This window comes from Lingula anatina, chromosome 9 (assembly GCF_051362555.1).
Source record: "Lingula anatina isolate TDL-2025a chromosome 9, LinAna3.0, whole genome shotgun sequence".
Lineage (NCBI taxonomy): Eukaryota > Metazoa > Brachiopoda > Lingulata > Lingulida > Lingulidae > Lingula > Lingula anatina.
Window position 1 is genome coordinate 12,199,693 of NC_141775.1, and position 25,553 is coordinate 12,225,245.

Below are 25,553 nucleotides of genomic sequence, written 5' to 3' on the forward strand. Positions count from 1 at the left end.
AGTTAAATAACCTTAATTCAATTTATTTACATCTGAATGAGTTCGTAGTTTAGCAGTCACCGCTACTGCGCATGCGCAGATGGTCTTTTTCGCGTAGTTTTAGCGTTGATTGTTTTTAATGTAATTTAATCATTTTATGTTTTGAAAAAAATTTTATTTCATTTTTTGGTACCTGAATATATGCTGTAAACATCTTGTATAGCCATCTTACATAACTACGTCGGCCATACGAGTTATTTGTCAGTGAATATGGGGTTACCTGAACATTTTATATGGAAAAGCATATGGGAGAAAAATGTCAGGCTTAACTATAAAAAGCTCTAAAAAATAAATTATTTTAAATATGCAACTTTTCGAGCTCAATTTATTAGTTTTTAGCATAGTTCTTCATAATAAATTAAAAGAAAACAATATCTGGGAGGGTCATGTTCCAATGCCCCTATGTTATTTTTCTGATTCTTACAGAGACTGGTACTTAATTAGTTATATTACATAGATCACTTGGCATATTAGATATAGAATGCATTGGTATTCAGGGCTCAACATTAATATTTTTGGCCACTTGCCCTGGGGGGGGGGGCAAGTGGCAAAATGTTCACTTGCCCCCTCAGAGTTTTACTTGCCCTCCTTTTTAACAGGAATTTCAGGCTTTTGTTCAACGTTAAATGAAATGAATTCAGTTATGTAACCATTTTTATGTTGTTATTTGTCACAGTTGCATTCAGTGGCTTCAATTCATATAATTAAAAGTCAAACATAAAAAATATATCCCCCCCCCCCCAACTGGACCACGTTTTCGGTAGTTGTGTGCCTGGCTAGCTTATAACATGAGTCATGATTAATAGTTCCTAGTATAGGAGGGGGTTCTAGTTAACTGAAAATAGTAAAATCAAGGGATTAGATCTACCTATAAATTTTTAAATGAATGAATGTTTTTCATTATTTTTTATATCAGAGTAAATGTCATGAATAAAATACCTGAATACCAGTCCTCCTGAAACTTTTACAACCCGTAATAAAAACGGATGGGCCAGCAATATCCTTATGGTCAGAACAATATTGACAGGTCTTACCAAGTTTGTCGTATTTGAGCCCTTTGAATTTGGTAAGCCACAGACTTTGGAAATAGCTTTTCCTTTAATTTTGCTCATACTGTTGCTTGGTTTACTGTGAAGTTGTTGATCTTTCTTTAGTCACAGTCTTCTTTTTTTGGCGAATCTTTGATGTTATTTCTGTCAGGACTGCTAAAATAAGGAAATAGTGTTCCTTGCTTTTTGGACGCCAATTGCCGTGTCTGCTCTGCAACCATGCGCCAATGTATAATCACTTTACACCGATACTACCGGAAGTGAATTCCTAGTGCGTCTTACATAGACGGAATATCAAAGAAGAAGAAGCACACGTAGCGAGCTTTGTGGAACTAATGAAAACGTGTTTTACTCGGTTCAATGTCAAAATAAAAAAATAAACAAATGTTTTGTTTGAAAATCAATGAAATATGGTGGGTACTTGGGCAAATTTTCACTTGCCCGAACGGGCAACTGGCCTCTGATTTGACTTGCCCGACGGACGTTTTCGGGCAAGTCGGGCAATCGGGCAATGCTTTATGTTGAGCCCTGGACTATTGTATACAGAAAATTTAACATTGAACCAGGTGGTTTAGGTGGTTGCCCCATTTTTTTTTTTTTTTTTACTCTATGACAAAGTGAATATGTATTGAATTCTTTTCTCTGAAAGCAAGTTGTATGCTGGCAACTCATGACTATTATCCACTCATTCTTGACATTAGAGATATACCACAGTAACCAGTACTTGCTGATGTATAACAATATATTAATTGACATTGACCCAGTTAGATAGGTGCCAGTATTCCAGAACTTGATAATATACATGTATATATATATATATATATAATAATTTACATTGACATTGACCCAGTAAGATAAAGATAGTGGTGACATTGGTGTCTATACCATGTCACAGGTGGATAGATGTGTGAAAACATACAATTTATATCAGCTACAGATTTTTGAGGAAATAAAAAAGACAAGGATTTTTTGCTCTGTTTTATGTTAATTTAGACTTTAAGGGCTTGTTTGGGTAAATGCACTTTAATGAAACTTTTTTTTTATGTGATAGAGAGAGGATATGTACTTTTCAGTCAAGTTAGTGAAATAACTATGGATGATAAACCATTTCTGTTTTTAAATATGAAAATTATGAGTTCTGTCTTTCTCTGTGTTCAGACAAGGACTAGTGTAGACTACAAATGGGTCCAACTTTCATTATTCCTTAACACCAGGTAGACATATTTACAATCTAAATTATTCCTGCTTCGCTGACCTTTAGTGCATGTAGTAACCTGTGTTCTCTTTCTCTCTCCCTCTTCTGCTGTAGGTCAGTACAACACCCAGTATGGTGGGTATGGTGCCGCCCCAGGCCAACCTGCTCAGCCAGGGTACTATCAGCAACAACAGCCTGGAGGTAATGCACGAACACACACACACACACACACACACACACACACACACGTATACGCACATGCATGCATACATACGCACACATGTATAGACACTCCTGTACATACACACATACATGTAGGTACTAGAGCAGGTGCAGTTGTGAAGTCATGCACAGACACACATGCACATGTATATGCATTTACATGAACACACACATTTGCACATACACGCATAGAAATTTACATCAATCATAGTATGAACAGCAACAGCAGCCATGAGGTATTAGTGCATGTGCGTGAGCACATATGTATTTACACACACACACACACACACACACACACACACACACACACTACCCTAGTGACTACACCACAAGACAGTTTCGATATTTGCTTTGATGACTCGTTGTTACTTTGTTGTGCATCTCTTTCTTTATTTTAACCCCCTCTCTCCCCTTTAAATCTTGAATTTTGTTATTATTTTCAATGAAAAATACCTCCCATAAGGATCAACTGTAATAAACATGTTAATTTCTAGGAGTTGGCATCCAATGTGGAATGCAAGAGTTCTAAGCTTAATATTGCACAGTTTGATAGATGTATGAATAAAATCTACTAAAGGTATTTAGACAGAATTATTTAAACTCTCACTGGGTGCTGTGTCCCATGGAAAAATGAGTCTTTTGTTGGCTTTTTCTTGAGTCTCAATTTTTTTTTTTACCTTTTTCACCCTTGTTGGTATTACTATTATTATTATTATTATTATTATTATTATTATATCCAATTTCAGCCATGCCCCCTATGCCCCCTGGGGCTCAACAACCCCAGCAGCAGCAGTGGATGGTCCGACCCCAGGGGATCCCTGGCTGCCCCCCAGGGCTGGAGTATCTCACCCAGGTCGACCAGCTCTTGGTTCACCAGCAGGTGGAGTTACTGGAGGGTGAGTCCAAGAGAAGACACAAGACAAGACACACTCTCTCTCTCTCTTTCTCTCTTTCTCTCTCTCGCTCTTCATTATGTACATGTAGAACTTTAATCAAATAAAATTTATTGCAATTACATGCCTCATTTAAAGAGCATTAAAGTGATGTACAAAAAATCTTGTGCATATATACAAATTATTAAGCCCGTTTGTTTTTCATTTTGAGCGCATTCAACACAACAGACTAACAGATCTGCGGATCAAATATGGCTGACCCACTTGAATGCTTGAGTAGTCCCCACTAGGAATCTGTTCAGTGTCTGGTTGGGAATTAAGTGGCAAGTTTTAGTGGGTCGATATATTTTATCCGCGGATCCATGTCTGAATGTGTTCTCTCATGTGGTGACATGTTTTAATGCTGATATTGTTTTCAGCCTTCACTGGCTGGGAGACCAAGAATAAGTACCAGGTGAAAAACTCTCTTGGACAGCAGGTTTATTTTGCTGCAGAGGGTGAGTACTAAGTCTGTACCTAGTGCCTTGAGTATCTACCCAGTAGGCAACTAAGCCAGGAAACTGACTTAAGTTTTTATTTTTTTTTTTTTTATTATGTACAGACACAGATGTGTCTGTACATATAGCCATCATCTGCGTCTGTCGTCGCCGTCGCCGTCGTCGCTGTCGTCGCCGTCGCCGTCGCCGTGCACTTTTACCGATAACACGATAAGTGGAAAACCATTTTGCCTTTTGATTTGAAACTTGCAGAACTGATGAATATTCATAATACGCAGGTCAAGTTCGAAAATCAGCATGATCGGGTCACTCTTAGGGAATTTATGCTGTTTTTTCACTTTTTTCAACATATATGCAGCACCGATAACACAATAAGTGGAAAACCATTTTACCCTTTGGCTTGAAACTTACAGAACTGATGAATATTCATAATATGCAGGTCAAGTTCGAAAATCGGCATGATTGGGCCATTTTTAGGGAATTTATGCTGTTTTTTCACTTTTTCAGCATATATGCAGCACCGATAACACAGTAAGTGGAAAACCATTTTACCTTTTGGCTTGAAACTTACAGAACTGATGAAAATTCTTAATACGCAGGTCAAGTTCGAAAATCAGCATGATTGGGCCATTTTTAGGGAATTTATGCTGTTTTTTCACTTTTTTCAGCATATATGCAGCACTGATAACACGATAAGTGGAAAACCATTTTACCTTTTGGCTTGAAACTTACAGAACTGATGAATATATATAATACGCAGGTCAAGTTCGAAAAACAGCATGATTGGGTCATTTTTAGGGAATTTATGATGTTTTTTCACTTTTTTCAGCATATATGCAGCACCGATAACACGATAAGTGGAAAACAATTTTACCTTTTGGCTTGAAACTTACAGAACTGATGAATATTTATAATACGCAGGTCAAGTTTGAAAATCAACTTTATCGGGTCATTTTTATGGAAGTTATGCTATTTTTTCATTTTTTTAGCATATATGCAACACTGATACACGATAAGTGAAAAACTGTTTTACCTTTTGGCTTGAAACTTACAGAACTGATGAATATTCATATTACATAGGCAAAGTTTGAAAATCAGCGTGATCGGACCAATTTTATGGAAGTTATGCTGTTTTTTTCACTTTTTTCAGCATGTATGCAATACCGCTAACGCATTTCAAGAAAAATCAATTGGCCAATTGTCTTGAAATTTACAGGGGAGATCAGTCTTACTGAAATACAGATGGAGTTTGAAAATGGTTCAGTTTTGGTGAAGTTATGCCTTTTTTTGTATATAAGTGTTTTTTTTTTCCTTTGATTTAATTCTTAGGCATGTTAAGAATCTCCTCTGTGAACTAATTAAATATGTAAAGGTGTTCTTTTGACATTTTCTGCATCTTAACAATATTGTTAGTTGATTATATAAAAAAGATGGTTAACCTGTTATTGTGTATTATATAACAAAGTGTCAAAAATGGAAATAATAATAAACTCATATCTTTACAGTTTGTCAGATTCAATCATTCACCATGTTCAGAATCTCAGAATGGAGCAAAATGGCAATTTAAAATTGTTCTATTGATATTTTTCCTATGACAGCAATTTTCTTAGTTGTTCATTTAAAAATGACAGTAAATTGATTATTTTGTTATATGAAAAAAAGATGTTGAAAATGGAAAGAAAATCAATTCAATACAGTTATCTTTTGTTTACATTTTAGCATTTTGAAAGTGTGACTCTGAACTTCCATGGCCTTGAAGACATTTCCATGTCACATTTTCTGTAAATCCATGATACTTTTATTTTATTATTAAAAATTAATGGTCATTATATTATATTGCATAAAAGTTGAAGAAAACCCTAATTTTGGAAATGGCTGCCGGAATGACCATTAAGGAAAAACCATGTTACTTATGATACTCAAACTTACTGAAAAGTTTCGTAAGACTGATGTGCAGTTTGTGTTGGAAAATCAGTGTGATTGTTTTCCGTTTTGGAAGCAATGTAGCTCTATAGAGTGCTATATGGGGCTACTGTGTATGGATGGTGGTAATTGCCCCTTGGGATAGTCACAAGCTAAATTCAGAGCTATAAAATCATTTGCCTAATTGATTTCCAAGTGCCCATTAAATAAGATTACATAAAACACACGCTGAGACTTCCCAGTAAAGTCCCATAGGTTAAGCTCTCTTAACTGTGTCACATAATTAGGAATCTATGATAATTATGCAGGTAAATGTTGTTTAATATTGCAAATAAGTTAACAAAACAAAACAAAAAAATAGATGAATAACAGTGTCTTATTATCCTCAAACACATTGGGGTTATTCATATCATGTTATTACAGCAAGATTAAAAGTTTGAATAGTAGCTTTAATGGGATATTTTTGTGTTTTCTTTTTAATTTTTTTTTTCAAACACTGGCATTTTCAGCTCCCATCCACCTGAAGCTCTTCACATTTTCTGTATTTCCACATAAGCAGTTGCATTGGTTTTTATGTCTTTAAACATTATGTAATATTATTTTATGCACTGTCATCATTATTTAGATATTGGGATTTTCATTATGTGAATTTGGTCCTGAAACTGTAATCTTATTGCAGGGGTGGATTGAGGCCATCTTCTGGGTCTTTCAGATTTTAAAGTTCACATTGATGGGCATCTCTTTTTTCTGTTGGAAGACCATCAAAAATGTAGGATGGATCAACAAAGATAATTTGGAATACTGTCAGAAAATATCTCTGGATCAGCTCCTGTTATTGACGATGTCACCTGTTGTGCATGATTAAATTTCAGCGTTGATTGACAGTGCTATTGTAGGCATCAAAATTGACAAAATGAACCATTTTCTGCATTTTTATTTTGTGTTTTTGTCTGTACATTTGACAGCTTTGCTGCCTTGTTTTTTTTTTTTTTTTGTGAAACTAGGGCCAGGATATTTGCTTGTAGTCAGATTTATTACATATTAATGAAGCCTTTTTACTCCTATATAGCAAAATGCAAAGTTTCAGAAAAAAAATCTCTTGTTCACTTGATTAACTTTAAAATGGGATCTTGAAACACAAAGTATAGGAATATTATAGGTAAATAATGAAAGTCATCATTAGTCATTACAAACAAAGAATATTTCTGTGAAAGTGTCTCTTAAATGTTAGAGTCATTGCTTAAAGAATTGTAGAATTCAAGTACTAGTATATATTAATATGATATAAACTATGTATGTACATAAACTGTTTCAGAGTCTGACATGTGTATGAGGCAGTGTTGTGGTCCAGGGAGAGGGTTCCAGATGCACATCACAGACAACATGGGACAGGTATGCTAACACTGCTCCTCCCAGCAGCTAGGGAGCCAGTTTCACAAAATGTCAAAAGTTATTGGGGGGGGGGGGGGGGGGGTTTAAAATATAAGAGCACATTCAAAACAGCGGAATAACAGATCCACGGATCGGTCATATTTGAACCACGGATCTGTTAATCCACTGTTCCGAATGCACTCTTAGGCTAATAAGACTTAGTTGACTAAGATCCATTTTGCAAAAAAAATTTAAAGGGTTACTCAGTTTGATTTTTGTTGTCTTAAACTTCGCACTTTGAGCAAATAATGATTGTTTAGATGAAGATCTTGCCTCAGTAGTGTCAGGAAGTCAATAAGGTATTTATTGTGCATCAATTATTGTTAAAAACTCTTATGGCAATAATTAACTTAGCATAGTTGGCCTTCATACTTTAACAGTACTACTTTACTAATACTTACCAAAGAACTAAAGACTATGTGAAACTGGTTTTTGAATAAAGTGCACATTAGTGTGTCTTCAGCATGTAGTCCACACCAGAGCTTCTCTTGTAAATGAGTCTCTTTTATAGACTATAATTATGGACATCATGCCAGGTCAAAAAGGTCTATGGTTGGGCTTATCTTGTTAAGTTGTCCCTCTGTGGGTGAAAAAGTGCTATATACATTTGACCCATTACCTTTTTTTCTCTGTGTTTTATGCTTAATAATGAATGAACACAATCATACTATTGGTAGATTCAGGTTGCCACCAGAAACATTGTAATTGTGTTGGATAAAGTCCTGCTAACACAATCTTTCAAATCCCCTAGTTAATACCAGTATAGGTAACATTATATTGCGATAAAGGAGAATGGACTGCTCAAGGCACAAATTTGTCACAATCAGTGATTGTGTTGTTTGAACTCACCAGACACATTCTATATAAGTTTTGTGAAGCTTGTGTTGTAATAGGAGAGTGTACAGCATTTTTACATTTTTTTTCAAAGGTGGCAATGAATTGCAAGTGTTTGTTACATCTGAAACACGTCACTGGCATAGATATTAGGTTTACATTCATATATTTATTATTTATTTATTTATTTGTCATGTTATAACTGCTGTTATGAACTATATACCACTATGCATAATGCATATATACCCTAATGCATTGTGTTGAACACAGTGGCTCCTATGACATATTGATTGGCTGAGTAAAGCTCTGATTGGTCAACAGCAGGTTATCGTGACACGCCGTCTTCATCGTGTATGCAGCTTTAAATCCTCTTCTAGTTAGATGACATTCCAGCTAGTGAAACCAACATTATGAAATCAAGAGAAATTTCGAGTACTTGCTGCAGAGCAATTAAAATCTGGAAGAAAAGTAATCAAAGTAAAGAGAGCTAGAATATATGCAGAGCTACTGTTTTTGTTATGACCAAAAAAGGACATGGTAATCATGTCAGACATATCCTAACCACAAGTTAGCAGCCTTTGAAACAAGTCTTTATAATGTTGGTTGTGGTATTGTACTTTTTTTAGAAAGCTGGGTTCATATTACTGTGTGGTCTTTGAAAGTAAGGACTTTGAAACAATTCTTTTATCAAGTTAGCTGTGGCCTTATACTATTTTAGAAAGCTGGGTTCCTATTTCTCTGTGGTCTTTGAAAGCAGATACTTTGAAACGATTTTTAATGTTGGCTATGGCCGTGTACTATTTTAGAAAGCTGGGTTCCTATTTCTATATGTGGTCTTTAAAAGCAAGAACTTCGAAACAATTCTTTAGCAAGTTGGCTGTGGCCTTTTACTATTTTAGAATGCTGGGTTCTTATTTCTATGTGGTCTTTAAATGCAAGGACTTTGTTCACTCTGCGGTCATTCCTCCCTAGTGAGAAGGCCTCAGACCAATCACGAATCTTTTCCAAGGCTTTCCTAGTGTTTTAGGTAAGACAAGTTGATAATGCTTTTTTCAGGGGTGTCAAACTATAACAAAAACGTTTTTTTTTTTTTTTTTTTACATTTAATCTTTTCCACTTTCTTTTTATACATTTTAATGGTATATTTTAATGGTTATTGCACTGCATCAGTTATATTTAGAAAAAATAATGGCATTTTTTTTTTTCATTTCATTAACAAGCTTTCCATTCTTGTTTAACAAAATTTAACCAATTCATTCCACATTGTTTTCCAACTCTTAAAAATGTAAAATCTTCAGAAATCCTTATCTCATTTATTAAAATTTAAAAGGAAAAATACACAGTCAAAGAAACAATGGTCTACATTGCATGTCAGAATGTAAAATGGTTGTCCGTTTTGTTTCATTAGATGAATATTGCAGTTTGTATAGTTGGTGTTAGAAATACTGTAATCAATTTGATTTTTTATTGGTCTGTTGTTATTATTATTATTATTATTATTATTATTATTATTATTATTATTACTGCTGTGTACTCATATATAACCTACTATGAACAATTTTTGTCATATCCAAGTATTACCAGTTACCAGTTGTAGTTGGTATTTCTCAGTAACCTGATGATACGTACACAGGAAGGAGCTTCTCCTGTGTCAACCTCTAGTTTGATTAGAGAATTAGCCTGAAGTTGTTTACTGGGAAAAAAAAGTAATAAAATATCCATTTATGGCAGGAAAAAGAGGCATTATTATTTATTTCATTTATTTTTGAGAAAGGAGGATGGGGTTTTCATTTCATGAAAGTGTATCCCTTTTTGTGTGGTTGTTTCATTATTTGCTTATTAATCTTCTCAGAGTGACAGGTGATAAAAGTTATATTTTATTACATGTAATGGATGGTGGTGACAGGAAGTCCTAATGGGCAAGATCGATTGAAATGATTCATCATTTTTTAACATATTATCCCACAACGGAAGCTCATCACGTAATCTGGGGACATCAGAATATTTCCCTGGAATTTCTATGCCTTGCACCCCTGACAACATGACAACAAATCTAGCTTTCATACCCCTAAAATTTTGTAAGACTTGCAGGATTCATTTCAGCCAAGCTGGCAATTATGTCAAAAATAATTTGTAAGCCTTGCAGTCATCCCTGATAAAACATGAACCATCTTCTAAAATAACTGGTGATGCCAAGTGATGACTGGAGTGTCATCTGGAGAAAACTGTCATGAGAAGTTTGTTTGTAGTCAGTCAAAGATGATAAAATGACAGTCTGTGTGTAAATTGTGTTACAGGAAGTGGTGCGAGTTAATCGAGAGTTCAAGTGTTGCGCTGGCTGCTGTTGGTGCGCCGGTGCTGATTGTTGCGCCATGGAAGTCAGTGTAGAGTCACCGCCGGGACAGGTTGTTGGACATGTGAGACAGGCGTAAGTATCTAGTTTCCCATTACCCAGGTTTTGACTACATATACATTTTTTCCTGCTTTTTTATGACAAAATCATCTTACCCCACCTGTCTGTATATCAGTGCATTCTTAAAGGGATAATAACTCTTTGTAAGAGATCTATATTTCACAATAAAAACATTGTGAACAACTCATAGAAATAAAATATATTCTTTTGTACCACAAAAACGACAGTTATAGCTATTATTCTGATATCTGAGCTTGTCTATAGACCATGTGACCCCCATTGATGGCTATACTCTGTTAAAATCTTATAATCAATATGATCTTATAATCAAAAAAACAAACTTTTTTAGAATAAAAACCAGGGACTAACTTTGGATATAAAAATCTATTCATTAACCATTGGAAAGTATGGGAAAATTGTTGTTTACTCCAGAAAAATCCATTTTTTGGCCAAAACGAAGATTTTTTATCCCTTTAAGCATATTATAAAATTAAAACCTGAGTGAACTCTTTCTGCTGTTTTTCTAAGACAAGCACTATGCTAGACTGGGCTGGAAATTAAGAAGGTCACCAGTATAGTACGTCTGTCTGATATTTCCATACACACCATGGCCCACTTTTTCACAGCTGACATTATGTAACAAGATCATGATGTTGTGAAATTCTCTTTCTCAGGATAAATACAAACTACAATGGTTTGTTAAAGTAAATTGTTTTAATGACAGGATGATGCTGACTTTGTGTGAAAATAATGATAAATTGTATTTTGTAAAAAGGAATGTGGTTGCTTTTTGATGCAACGCAAAGTTACTTGACTGAAAATAGTTAAAGAAAATGTGTTTTTTTCTACCAGTAAAGGGTTATGAGGTTTGTGTAATTTTTTTTAAACATGACAAGGTGTTGAATTGAAAGAAAAAATAGAAATATTTCATAAAATTGGATGTGGATGTGGCTTTTTTTTTGTGTGTGTGTGTGTGTGTAATGACAATTGTGTATTTGGAAACAGTGTTACGAGTAAATTGACTGGGAATTGAAAGTCAGACGAGGTAGTTGTGCACCCTCTACCAAGGTGGCAGATATAGGCAAATTTTGAAAAAGGCAGAGAATCAAATGACTATTTATGTATTAAAGACATATCTGTGGACATCTTGTGAAAAATCAATCTGTGACCCTGGTAGAGGATAGTGGTGGTGTTATTAACACGTTCTGACAATTGAACAGATTTGGTTTGTTTTATATTCCCCAGTACAAGTGGTTGGGCCCCTAAATACACCATCATGGATGCTGGGATGAAGACAATCTTTGAGGTGAACGGGCCATGCTGTATCTGCCAGGGACCTTGTTGTACTTGGGACCAAGACTTTGTGGTATGTGGATACTCAGAACAGTTGAGCGCATTCAGAAAAGCGGACTAACAGATCCCTGGATCAAATATGGCTGACCCACTTGAATGCTTGTTACGTAATCCCCGCGAGGAATCTTTTCGGTGTCTTATTGAGATTTAAGGTTCAAGTCTTTTAGTATGTGGCCATATTTGAAACGCAAATTTGTTAGCCTGCTGTTCTGAACTCTCTCTCTCTCTCTCTCTCTCTCTCTCTCTCTCTCTCTCTCTCTCGTGTCAAAAAAATTCAATTTGCGGTAACAATAATCGTGCAGTTGTCTACCCATTTCACACATCACAACCAGAGATGGGCGATATATAATATTAAAAGTGGAAATGTCAAGTCACATGGATATTACATTTGCGCACACCACAACTACATGCAGCTGAATTCTTTCTGCTGGAATACACATTTCTTCCGTGCCTCGCTTGTATTTTTGGCACAGAGCTTGCAGAGTGAGTCAGGAATTACATTAAAGCATTCAATAGAATATCATGTTATACAAGATGCTTGCTATTTTAAGAGTGATCAAATGAGTTTGCTCATGCTTCATGAAATGTCTTTAACCTTTATGATAGTCTAATGATACTTAAGACATGCCCCTACATGGTAGCTTAAACTGCAGTAAGTTGATCTCTTTTGGCAAAAACGCATTAGAAATTTTTACAAAATCGAAACTAATGTATAAAATGATGAGCACTGATCAAATTTTTAGATTACAGATATGAAAGTATAAGATTCTGTAGCATTCAAGTCAACTCTGCAATGTATTTGTCTGTCTTAATTTGTCATTTAATGTAAATACACACTACTTGTGAACATTTAAAGAGATTAGAAGTAGCATTAGTTATATAAATTACAAACTGAAGGCTCTCCCTTCACCTTCTCAGTCCTGTTCTATATGTGTCAGAGATTGTCGAGAACATACTGGTATAATTCCCTTTTTGATACGCAGTTGAATTAGTTGATTATTGAAATTCATCAGTTTGATTTGTTTTGAAGCTATTTAATTACATTATTTATTGTTAATTTATGTAAAATTGATATTTGTACACTCTGTAGAAGAATTTGTTGTATTAATATGTACTTTTATCGTAAATTGAGAAAAAGAACCTGTGTGTATTATATAAACAGAGCAAGGGCACTCACAACTAACATATTTATGTTCATATCATTAAATGGCGGTTTTGGTTGTTAATTCGGCATTTGAAAACACGAACTCTACATTCAAAAACACAAATTGAGGGCAGACAGAAGCTGTCTTCTGAAAGATGGTCAGAATTTTTCAAGTTTACATTGACGGACATCTATTTTTTTCTTTGGGAAGATGGTCAAAAATGGAGGATGGATGAACGAAGATTTTTTTGAAGACTGTCAAAAAAATACCTCTGGATCTGCCCCTGCAAATGGCAATTAATGTTTATGAGACCTGGTGACTGTAGTCAAACTGTATTGTAATTTCAGATCACTCCACCAGGTGGCGGTGAGGAGGTAGGGAAGATCAGCAAGCAGTGGACGGGACTGATCAAGGAGATGTTCACTGATGCAGACAACTTTGGTGTGACATGTAAGTGGTTTGTTCTTAAAGTTAGCAAAGTTTAGAGCTAAATAAAAATTTAGAGCTAAAAGCAGAATAAAAGTTATCATGCCAACAGGATCGATTTCGGCAGGTATTATTACTACTAAGGTGCAGACAGTGTAATCAACTGAATAGTCTGACGTGTTCCCTCGTAACTAAAAGTACTTGTGTAAAATCAGGAAAACTTTGTGGTCCGTGATCTTGTTCATGTTGCTTTTTGAGGGGGCTTACCTTCTTTCCTCAGGGCCAAGTAGTTTTGTATATCATATTGTATATTAATTATCTCCTCAGTCCCCATTGATTGTATATATATATATATATATTATAATGTCTATTTTTTCTCTCCTCACTCCCAATGATCCTTACATATCATTATGTCCATTATTTCTCTCCTCAGTCCTAATGGATCGTATATACCATAAAGTCTATTTCTCTCCGTAGTCCCCATGAATGGTATATATTTATATCATTAAGTCTATAATTTCTCTCCTCAGTCCCCATGGATCGTATATATAATATACTATCTATTTTTTCTCTCCTCAGTCCCCATGGATCTGGATGTGAAGCTGAAGGCCACACTTCTGGGAGCTGTTTTCCTCATTGTGAGTACTCTTAAGACACATTTTAAGCCCAATTGTGACAGCACATATAATAACCCCACTATATCAGCCACCTGTATGATTGTGATTTTTTTTTAAATATCTGCACAAAAGTAAAAGTTTAACAAGCTAACTATAACAATTACTCACCAAGAATTCTCAAATTCAAACACTCTTTGTGGTGAATCTAAACAAACAAAAAGAAAAGAGAATTATGAATATTTACAAATTCTACTGCAGAACGTGTGTTTCAAGTCAGTGTACATTTGTGATTGGTAAAACAGTGAAGATTAAAAAAATACTTTCCTTTTTGGTCTGAATAATACACCCACGTGTTGTGCTAAATAAGAAAAGTCATATGTTAGGCTGTCACAACTTAGCAGAAAGTGTGTAGTCTGACTGTATCAGTGTATCAGGTTTGTGTGTAACTGTAATAACAAAACTGTAGCTGACTATGGCCATATAGCATCCCTGCTTGGCTGCCTTAGCTTGCTTCAGCTTTTTGGTGCTAAACCCCGCCACCATGCTAGTAGGTTTCATAGAAATTAGTTTCATTTATGGTAGATTTCATATGTGTATATTTCATTTTTGTAAATTTCATAGGGTAGTATATTTCATTCTTGTAGATTTCATAGGGTAGTATATTTCATTCTTGTAGATTTCATAGGGTAGTATATTTCATTCTTGTAGATTTCATACTAGTCCAGTAGACTCCTAGGGATTGATTCCTCTTTGAAAGGTTATCTCAGAGCTAGCTTGACAGCCACCCACTCTTTTTAAGCAGAAAGTTCTCTCCTTCTCATGTTTGTTGAAAATTGGGTCAATACCATTGAAAAAAATTATGCCAATACATTAAAGCCAATATTACACTGGATTGTGACCTCTTGGAAACCTGGTGATTGCAAGCTTGGTGTGACATGGGCTACCCACAGGCATGAAATTATGCTATTCTGAAAATAAAATTATGATTGGAGTATTTGTCAATGGTGAAGGGACACACTACTCTGGAATTTGTAGTGAATTAATCAGAACCATTTTGCATAAGATTTAAAGCCAGAAATTTGGTGTACCCTTTTTGATAAAAATTGCTCTACTTCAGTTCTAGATATCTCTGTAGTACTCCAATGAATGAACAAAGTAGTGTCTTTGTTGTAGCATAAACACAGTATTCCATATGATAAGGCTACTACAGGATTATCCTAGGTCAGAGTAGATTGACATGGGAGTCCTGAAGTTTAGACCAATTTGCAGGCCAAAGTTGGACATGTGAAACTTTGTCAAAGATTTTTTCTATCTGTCTCAGGGCAATGAGCAAGATTTTGAGTGAGATTTCTGTTTGAGCATGTGGCTGTTTGTTTTGTTATGACTGAATTTAGAACAGTGCAGTACTGTGTGTGTGTGTGTGTGTGTGTGCATGCGTGCGTGCGTGTGGGGATGTGTGTGCGTAAGTTTGTAAGTTTTTGCAGTTATACACGGGTGGGTGAAAATCATCAACTCATTTTCCTTCAGTCATCATTTGTCAACTCTTCAACACTAAGAGGATGATAGCTAGGCACTCTTTCCCCTTCTTAAGTAATACTTAGAAGGTTGTAGGTCTCTTGTCATTAGGACTAGGTCCATTGTGTTGAACTCTTACTTTTTTTTTTACTGTTGTTAACCACTTCCTTTTTTCTATCTTGTAATTTTTATTAATATTTATTTTTGTAAATCTTTGTAATATATTTTCTATGGTTGTTTGATGAAGAAAGTGCACAATTTTACAAAGGAAGATCACTTTGCTTCCTTATTTCTTTTTACTGTTAACATTTGGGGCTGTTTACCAAATTGTTATTAATATTTCCATCTTATTCCTGACAATCAAGGCAATAAAACTTGGTTTTATATTGAAAGGGAATTTTTAAATTAAAAATGAAAACATTTTTATAAGGAAATGAGACCATGTACTGTTTTTTACAGGATTTTATGTATTTTGAAAGCGAGCAGAACAACAATGACCATTGATCAGCATATGTAACAGTTCAGTGATGAGTTTGTAGATATTTCTCAGACGTGTGTGTCTGTGTGTCTTTCTCTCAGTTTCTTGAAAGAAAAAGAATGTTCGAAAATAATTTAAGTGTGCCAATGTCATTGTAATGAACAGTTTGTATTCACAAAGGTGTGTTTGCCTCTGTTCATGTATGCATATGTATATGAGTGTATATGAGCGTATGGGTGCTTTCCCAGAGATTTAGATCGATCTAAAGATTAAGTTTTAGATCGACCTAACTCCCTGGGGGTTCACGCTAAATTGCAGTCAGCCGAGCGGACACCATAGTTAATTACCCCCTTACAGCTTTAAGTAGGCGGGACAGACGCTTAAGCCGGCCAAGCTGACAGTAATCTAGTGAGACTCCCCACAGGGATAGATCGATCTAAAAATCTAAGGAAATGGGGTGTATATGTGTGTGTATGTGTGTGTATATGTGTGTATGTGTGTGTATGTATGTGTGTGTATATGTGTGTGTGTGTGTGCACGTGTTAGATTGTCCTTTGTGTGTGTGTGTGTGTGTATATGTGTATATGTGTGTATGTGTATATGTGTGTGTATGTGTGTGTATGCACGTGTTAGATTGTCCTTTGTGTGTGTGTGTGTGTGTGTTAATGTGTACATAACATCAATTAACCTGCAAAAGTTAGTGTACACAAATAATTTTAACATGACCACCTTTTCCTAATGCACTGATAGTTGCAGTGTCATCTTTATTTCTTGTTTGTGGCTAACAGATGGGGATTGGGGGTAGGGGGAGAAAGACAAATAACAAAAACTAAGGAAAACATCACTCTCTTGGTAGTTTTTTTTTTTTTTTTTTTAGTGTAATGTATAATTTCTGTACTTTCCAAAATTTTGGTATTGACCCGATGTTTTCAATGGGGGAAAATGAATTTTACAAAAATCTGAAAATTTAAGTCACAGATTCTTCAAATTAGAACATTCCTACCATTGAGTGGTAGCAACAAAACTGAAAAGCATGCTACCTTATAGTTCATTCCTATACAGTCAGACAACACAAATGCTGCACACAGAAATATATTTCAATTGTTTTTATGTTATAGATCTGAAGGATTAGACATTTTTCCCCACTGAAAATATCATTAAGTAATTGGCAAATTAATCTATCAATGCTGATTAATAAAATGGATGTTCTATTAATATAATTTGAGTGAAGAGAATTTTATCAGCAATGAAATTGATACAACATATGACTGATTTTTATAAAATATTAATGTAAAATTGGAAAACAAACTTTTAGATTTTACTTGATATGATTATCTAATGTTGTACAATATTTAAGTAATTTGTAAATTATAAAACAAATGTTGAAAATCTGCATAATGAAGTGGGGATTATTTCTCCCAAGGAGTTCATTAATATAATTGTATCCCTAGCTGCCAAAGCCTAAAATTAGTGCATTTCTTCATTAAACACACTATCTTTAAGTTTTTTTTACATGAGGGAAGACAATTGTTTAAAAGTTGTGCATTTTCATATTTTATTGCAGGATTTCATGTACTTCGAGCAGCAGAATAACAACAATAATTGATTAAGCAAGACTATTTATGATTACGCAATAGAAACCAACAAACCTGTATTCCAGAACCTAACAGCTCCCTACAGCAACCAGTTATACTGAAGAGTGGAATTGATTGTCTCTAAGTGAACATTTATCAAGGAAAAAAATATATAAATATAGTGTCTGTTAACCAGACAGTCAGGATATATTTATCTCAAGTATTACTAGGTCTTGTATTGTTTTGATTGGAAACATATGTATTTTTTAGTTTGGTATTTTTAGTGTGCATGTCAAATATTTATTTATTTATTTATTTATTTATTTATTTTTTTTTTTTTATTTTTTTTTTTTTTAGTTCCAAAGGTTTCTTTTAAGCCTTCTTTCACACCATTCCCTTAGAAAATTCTGTCAGGAAAACTTACAATTACAGCAGTATTGGTTGTTAAAGTTTGGGTAAAGCTATCTCTGAGATGAGTGGTGACTTAAAATGACCTGAGGAAAGTTCTGATAGCCGCCATTTTCTTCACTTTGAATATTATTGAATAATACCTTCTCTTTGAATTCAAATGATATCCACTGGTTAAACCTCCCGATTCGGTGATTTCTTTATGATTTCTGGGTGTTAAAATGAATAAAATTGGGTGGCGAGTTCAAACATTTTGTTTTCAGTAACTTGGTGTTTTAACAGAAAGATTGGACTTATCTTTGACCACACATTCATGGAAAGTACTAGTAAAAGGCTGACCATTCTAAAGGGAATTGTAATAGAAGGAAGACTTTCAGTACAGTCCCTTCCTCAGGCCATTTTTATTCTTTATTGAGATAGATATGTATCAATACTGAGTATATTTAGACATCAGTGTATTTAACTGGATATGGGTAGATAGCTTGGGGTTGTCACGTAAATGGAAAAGACTTTGTGATGGGAGTCTACTGTACGAACTGTTTATTTTAGCGTGCTTCATTCCTTTGTTTTATCTTGTTTTTCTGTAAACATTACCTAATTAAATTAACTGTATAACGGCAAGACTGAGCCCAAACTTGAATATTTATGCAAATTATTCTTAAGGATGTAAGGGTTTATTTATTTATTTATTTACTATTGGAATGCTTTGCTATTGGCTGCTCGGTTGTGCTAGCTGACTCATCATTTGTGCACAGTTTGCTTATCTTTCTTTTTTGTTTGTTCTGCGTTGCTTATTTATAAGTGAAGTGCACATTTGCTGCCATGCATTTCACGCATAAATATATATGAAAGTTTAGTGTGTGTTTGCATGTCTACGTGAAAATAAACATGCACCTCTTCTGATTGGATGGATTCGCTTGAAATAAACATGCAGCTCCTCTGATTGGATGGTTTCACTTGAAATAAACATGCACCTCTTCTGATTGGATGGATTCGCTTGAAATAAACATGCACCTCTTCTGATTGGATGGTTTCACTTGAAATAAACATGCAGCTCTTCTGATTGGATGCTTTAGAAGTCCAGGACAGGAAAACACAACAACGGGCATCATATTTAAGTGACTGTAATATTTCAAGTTGAGTCCCAGAGCAACTTCTCGTCCCACAGCACGTGATATCACGACATGCAGGGGCGGATCCAGAGATATTTTTTGACAGACTTCCGAAATATCTTTGTTGATCCATCCTCCATTTTTAACCGTCTTCCGACAGAAAAATGAGATACCCGTCAATGTAAACTTGAAAATCTGACCGTCTTCCGGAAGACCCAGAAGACGGTCTCAATCCGCCCCTGACATTCTCGTCTTAATCTCACATTGGAAGTCAAAAGTCCTGATTGAGCAAATAAATCTCCACGTTTTTCTTTCTTTTTTTTTCCAGGACTTCATGTACTTCGAGCATCAGAACAATAATTGAAAAGCAAACTAGTACGCGCAAGCGGGGTAGTTTCTGGTGAAGATCAGTTAGCACAATTATGGAGCATTCATAGCACTGCTTGTGCACCTGTGGGGTACTTGCATATTAGACCTCACCCTACACACGCTATATTCAATAATTTTGAAGTGATCTATTGTGTAGGCTACACCATTGGATTTAATTGTATAAATTCATGTTCACCAGCCAGGCTTAAATTCTATCAGTCGTAAACACTGTCAGTTTTGTGTCACTTTGTTGGTGTAAATTTAACTAGTCGGTCACATTACTGGCATCACTCAAATGAGACGGAATACTTACAGTTAGAACTACAGATCGCTCGAACAAATGTGCAGGCCCGTAGCCAGCAATTTCAAAAGGGGGGTTCTTTTTCTGAAAAAGTGGACCTTTTCCCATAAAAACTTCATGTACCTAGATCAAATTTTACCCAGGGTGGACCTTTTCCTGGCAAAAGGGGCGGTTCTTTCGAACCCCCCGAACCCCCCCTGGCTACGGGGCTGAATGTGGTACATTTTAAAGTATGTGAGCAATGTTTTTAGAATTACATGTATCAGATATATTCTGTGTGCATCTAACATCAGATCGGCCAGTTCTTTGAAGGATTGTTTGTATACAGTATGATTATTATATAATGTTGGCTCTAAAAGATCTGTGATTTTTTGGGGAAGGTATTCATTCAGAAATTGTACAAAGCTTGTGGTGTATTTTTGTGCCTTTGGTATCACTTAGATTTATATTTATACGGAATTTATATAAATGGGACTTCCTTAAGTATGGCAACTGAAAGCATAGTTTGTTGATTCCTTGAAGTTTAGACAGCGCTCCAGAACAATGGCTAGCACCATTTCATAATATGAAGGATATTATTATTATTGGAATGCATACTTTATTTTCTCTTCACCTCTTATAACTTTATGGTGCATAGATACTCGAATGCTTTATTTTTATTTATTTTTTATTTCTTTATTTTTTTCGTTCATGTTTGTTTAACTCGTTTCAATTTCGAATGACGTTATCGTTTGTTTGTTTGTTTGTATAGGTGCGATCCTTTATTATTTAGTCGTCGAAAAGCGAATCACAGGATAAATTGCTGACACTGTCTACCCGTTTTCTGTGCAGAAAATCCTCACATCTTAAAATACCCCCCCCCCTCCAATCTTATATCAGTAATAGAAGTTCAAATGTACTCTTTCGACATTGAAATGTTGCCTTCAAGTAAAGGTCAGACGGATCAGTTAGAAAACACTGTCTGGTGTACTTAATATTAGACGGGAAAAGTCGATCCGCATGTCTGTCGGAGATGAAATGGAAAATGAGAAATGCGCGACTTAAAATTGGAGCGCGAAAGCATCTTCACAAAGCGTCATAAACAGATATACACTTCTTTCTATAAAATACAGGAACTGTTTGAATTTTACAGGATATTACACAGACAATTTTGTAAATCCCCTTTCCTGTAGGACACGTGGAAGCTTTAAGAGTTGCTTATTTTTGCGGTACTTGTTACCAAAGGTATAGGCGCAGATAGTGAAAAGGTGAAATGCCATTTAATACACCTATTTGGTTATCTCCTATAGCCTCTATTTTTTCTTTTTGGTCAAGTACTTATATCGTTTTTTAAAAAGTCACTATAGATGATGTCACTTATTATATTTGGCTTTGTAAACATTGTCGTCAATACGACGTATATGTATAATGGGACCTATGATGCAGTTTGAAAAAGAAATTGCATGCGTGATAAAGGACCGTGAAAGCGGGTTCAAATCTGATGTGATCTGGTATTTATTATTACACTAATCCTCTGTTCTTTATGATGTCAGAGATACTGTAAAATAGATATCCTTTTTGCTAATCATTTATATTCAAGTACCCATATCTTTGCATTTTTCTGTTTTGAAAATGATTATTGGTACTGTGGTTCTAATTACTTATTAATAAATGTAGTTTTTGTAATAGTAACTGTTTGTTCTGTTGTGTTTTTATTTGTTGCTGAGGCTACCCATGTAATTGAAGCATGGAAAGAAATACAAACGAGGAAGAATTATTTTTGGAAATTTATGTACATGAAAGAAACCAAAAAAAGGTATATAATCGTAGTCAATTCTTGATCAATCGGGAATTCGTGGCAAAAATTTTGAGCTGTTCAAAATTTTGGCTACGAACTCCCGATTCCAAAAAATAGTAGTGAATTCGTGCGATTCCAGCCGAATCCCAGGAATATTCGTAACACTATCGCACCTGTATCGCAACTGAATCGTAGAGCGTGTCGAATTAGGCCAGAAAATTTGCAAAGTCTCACGAATCCTGAAATTTGTCAATTCCTGGCGATTCGTGGGATTCGTGGTCTGTGTGAAATAGGGGCATCAAAGTTTTTGCCACGAATTCCTGTAGGTCAAGAATTGCAAGAACTGACTACGAATATATACGAATCTGTTAGGAACTTCACGAACTGATTACGATTCAACCACGAATCCTGAAATTTGTCAATTCCTGACGATTCGTGGGATTCGTGGTCTGTGTGAAATAGGGGCATGACACCTGTCCTAACGCGTGATTATGGTACGGGGGGGGGGGGGATAAATCCTTTTCACAAGTCACGATGTACCGACGAAACTCAATACGGTTATTAAACTGACAGTGCAGAGCGCGTGACTCCGTTTTTCGAAATATCAAGATAGAAAATTTACAATCTCTAAAATGATACGTTCCTAGTTTCAGGTTGGGATAAATTTGAAAGATACTGACAAAGTGAGCTGTGAGTTTTTAACAAATATCTAAACAAGCGTTGCTTTTCCCTCTGTAAGAAGACATGAAATTGTTATATACAACAAAATCAAGATAAAATTTTGAAAAAAAAAATGGATGTTTATTCACGAAGTTATCGTAAGTTTCCAATGCCCCCTTTTTTGACGTGACGTTAAGATCACGCAAATTATCGCGAGTTTTTAAATCGCTGTCCCAGGTCGATCATGAAGAGCAAATAGCAAGGCTGTGGTCGAGTTAAAGGAAAGTTACGTTATCTTACCCTCTACCAGGGCGACTGATAGATTTTTTTACAGATATTCACAGATATGACTCTAGATAGATAGATAGATAGATAGATAGATGGTCATTTGATTCTAAGTAACTAAATGACCATCTGTCTATTTAGAGACATATCTATGAATATCTGTATAAAATCTATCAGTCGGCCTGGTAGAGGGTACGTTACTCTTATGTCCCAAAACGAGGCAAATGATAAATCGATGCAAGGGCTGACATTTTATAAAGTGCGTTTTCAAAGATTAGGTTGACATTTCAAAAAGTGCATTTTCAAAGATCAGGGGCAATAGATTCCCCGACCCAAAGCCAAATCGATATTAGAGAGGCACCCAAGAGAAATTGTCTGGCTAAAGATAGTTGCAGGTGACACCGCAAATTGTTTAATGACAGTTTGCTTTCAACTTGGCGTGTGTAGCATTTCCCCCCTTGAAACGGTGCACTCACAGCTGTCGCTGGGTGGGGAGGGATGAGGGTAGGGGATACGGGGGGGGGTAAGGATGGGGAGTGGTACAGAGGTAACACTAATGAATACTAAGGCAATATTAATCTTACGTGCATTGGTGATGGGAAAATAAGTTTGTTATGTCTCATTCCATTTTTTAAAAATCTTTTTTGGAGGGGAGGGGGATAGAGACAGAAATAGAAGTGGAGATATCTCCGAGGCCACGAGGGGGGGGGGGGGGGGGGGGGGGCTGCCTGTATCCACCTTTGTCGCTATTTCGCCACTGTCTTTTCTACATTGACTTTCGGTTCTTCAGTTTTCGCTCTTCTGTACAAACCGCAACTTCCTGTTTATGTCTCGCGGGCAAATGGGTTAATGAAAAATCCTCAATGATTAGAAAATACGCGGTGATGTTGGAATAAATCCTTGTCAGCAATCCACAGCTACCTATCAGAATTAAACAAACGTAGATATTGTCCAAAAAAAAAAGTAAAAATTACCTGTGTTTGAAGGATGGTCTTTTACGGGACGGTGATCACATAATGTATTCTGCTTGTTTATTTATTTATTTATTTATTTATTTATTTATTTATTTATTTATTACAGAATACAATTAAAAACAAATTTGGATTAATTAGATAAATTAAAAAATCAACCTTGCCATCATATCATTTCACGAAAATAATGGTTTTTAATCAAAATCCTTTTATCTAAGAGGACTTGGATCCACGATGTGGCACTAATTTGGCCAGAATTTTTTTTCATACAAATTGGTGACCACTTAAAGGGTCAGAATGGAAGAGCCTGATAAAGGAGGCCCTTAGTAAAATATTATATATATATTTGCCCATGACTTAACAGTTATGCGGCTAATTGGTTAGACAGACAGACAGACAGTCAGGCAAATAAAAGGCTAATAAAATCATAACCAAAACCTCCTTGCTAACGGGAATGAAATGTTGAATAACATGGATGGCTTTATCCTCGGCTTCAAGCTACTATACTAAAAAAACTTCTCTAGTTATTAAAGAATTATATTTTAACAATATTAAAGTACTCCGCTATTACAATTCTTTAATAGCTCGAGAGGACAACTTGTACAGACCACACTTACGCTTGCAAAGAAATGACGACCAAAATATTAAAATATACAAAGCGATTATCGATAAACAGGCGCGTGATCTGTGTGTGTGTGTGTGTGTGTGTGTGTGTGTGTGTGTGTGTGAGAGAGAGAGAGTGTGTGTGTGTGTGTGTGTGTGTGAGAGTGTGTGTGTGTGTGTATGTGTGTGTGTGTGAGAGAGAGTGTGTGTGTATGTGAGAGAGAGAGAGAGAGAGAGAGAGAGAGAGAGAGAGAGACTTTTTCCATGAAGAGATTAGCACTGCAAAATGAGACCATTTATTTAACTTCTCACTTTCACTTGCGGCTCCAGGATTTTCGGAATTTTGCTAAAAGCCCGGGGGTTGGAATAGATCTAGGATTCAAATTTTGTCTGACTTTGTTCGGTTTCGCCATAGCACATGTTATTCTTTGTTAATAACGTAGAGTTCATATGTCAAAGAAGTATTGGCATTGTACTTTTCTACACCACCAGCTCCCGTGCAGGGTTATGTAATCTTTAAGGAAGGCATCAGTGTTTCCAAGAAAAATGTCTCCTTTGTGATGGTATAATCAATAAAAAATAAGAAACTAAAATGCGTCTTCAGTTTCAAGTCTGCGGTTTAGAAACTCGGGCAATCTGACAGATTTCATTAAGTAAGTTCGAATTATTTTACCATAAACAGGATTTACTCCCGACTCCTGAGGTTTTAACATGCTGCGTGCCCCCCCGCCCCCCCCCCACCCCCGTCCACCCATTATCATCTCGTCAAAATGCTATAATACTGCCCACTAGAATTTTGTTAAGGGGGGGGATTCCAAAGATATATTAAGGACAATTTTACTCTAATATTTAGGGTATAGGGATGGATTTTTTTTTTTTTTTTTTTTTTTTTTTTTTTTTTTTTTTTTTTTTTTTTTTTTTTTTTGTATAGGGAGGTAGCCCTGAAGCTTCGGTCTTCAATTAAAATGTTTTGCCGTAAACCCTCCCACCCCGCTCCACCCCACCCTACCCCATCCCACCCCACTCCACCCCATCCCACCCCATCCCACCCCATCCCACTCCATCCCACCCCACCCTATCCCACCCCACTCCACCCCACTCCACCCCACCCATCCCTGTCCATAATGTCTATTTCCGCTATGATGTATTAATAAAAGCCAGACACTGATGACAGATACGACTTTGGCACCTGCCTCTCCTTCACCGTTGATTCTTTAGTTTGCCCTGAAGTCTTTCTTTTTCAAAGTCGAAACAGATCTGTAAAACCAGAACAACGATACCTGTGGCAAAACTGTTAATGGGCCGAAATTCTGTGAAAAGGTTTGGGACGTTTCGTTGGTAGTGAAAACTGTTCCAAATTCCAGGAAAGTCAAAATTTGCTACAACCAGGACTGATATTGAAGACATTTTTTTAGGTACGGTTATACCACAAACGCCTTGGGTGTAAGGGGATAACAAATCAT

At 35.7% G+C, this 25,553-nt stretch overlaps 1 protein-coding gene across 8 annotated transcripts in view; it reads left to right on the top strand.

Annotated features, from left to right (window-relative positions):
• Window positions 1-19,491, top strand: part of LOC106166044 (phospholipid scramblase 2-like) — a 33,712-nt gene extending 14,221 nt beyond the window's left edge. For 3 of the 8 annotated variants that reach the window (XM_086995042.1, XM_086995044.1, XM_086995043.1), the window contains exons 3-12: window positions 2,398-2,484; window positions 3,252-3,401; window positions 3,818-3,895; window positions 7,134-7,210; window positions 10,381-10,511; window positions 11,742-11,862; window positions 13,342-13,444; window positions 14,000-14,058; window positions 16,012-16,071; window positions 17,595-19,491. In XM_086995042.1, coding sequence (XP_086851168.1) covers window positions 2,398-2,484; window positions 3,252-3,401; window positions 3,818-3,895; window positions 7,134-7,210; window positions 10,381-10,511; window positions 11,742-11,862; window positions 13,342-13,444; window positions 14,000-14,058; window positions 16,012-16,056 — 851 coding nt within the window. In that variant the 3' untranslated portion in view covers window positions 16,057-16,071; window positions 17,595-19,491. The remainder of the gene's footprint in view (window positions 1-2,397; window positions 2,485-3,251; window positions 3,402-3,817; window positions 3,896-7,133; window positions 7,211-10,380; window positions 10,512-11,741; window positions 11,863-13,341; window positions 13,445-13,999; window positions 14,059-16,011; window positions 16,072-17,594) is intronic. The other 5 variants (XM_086995047.1, XM_086995049.1, XM_086995048.1 and 2 more) reach the window with 3 other exon arrangements.
• The last annotated feature ends 6,062 nt before the right edge of the window (window positions 19,492-25,553 follow it).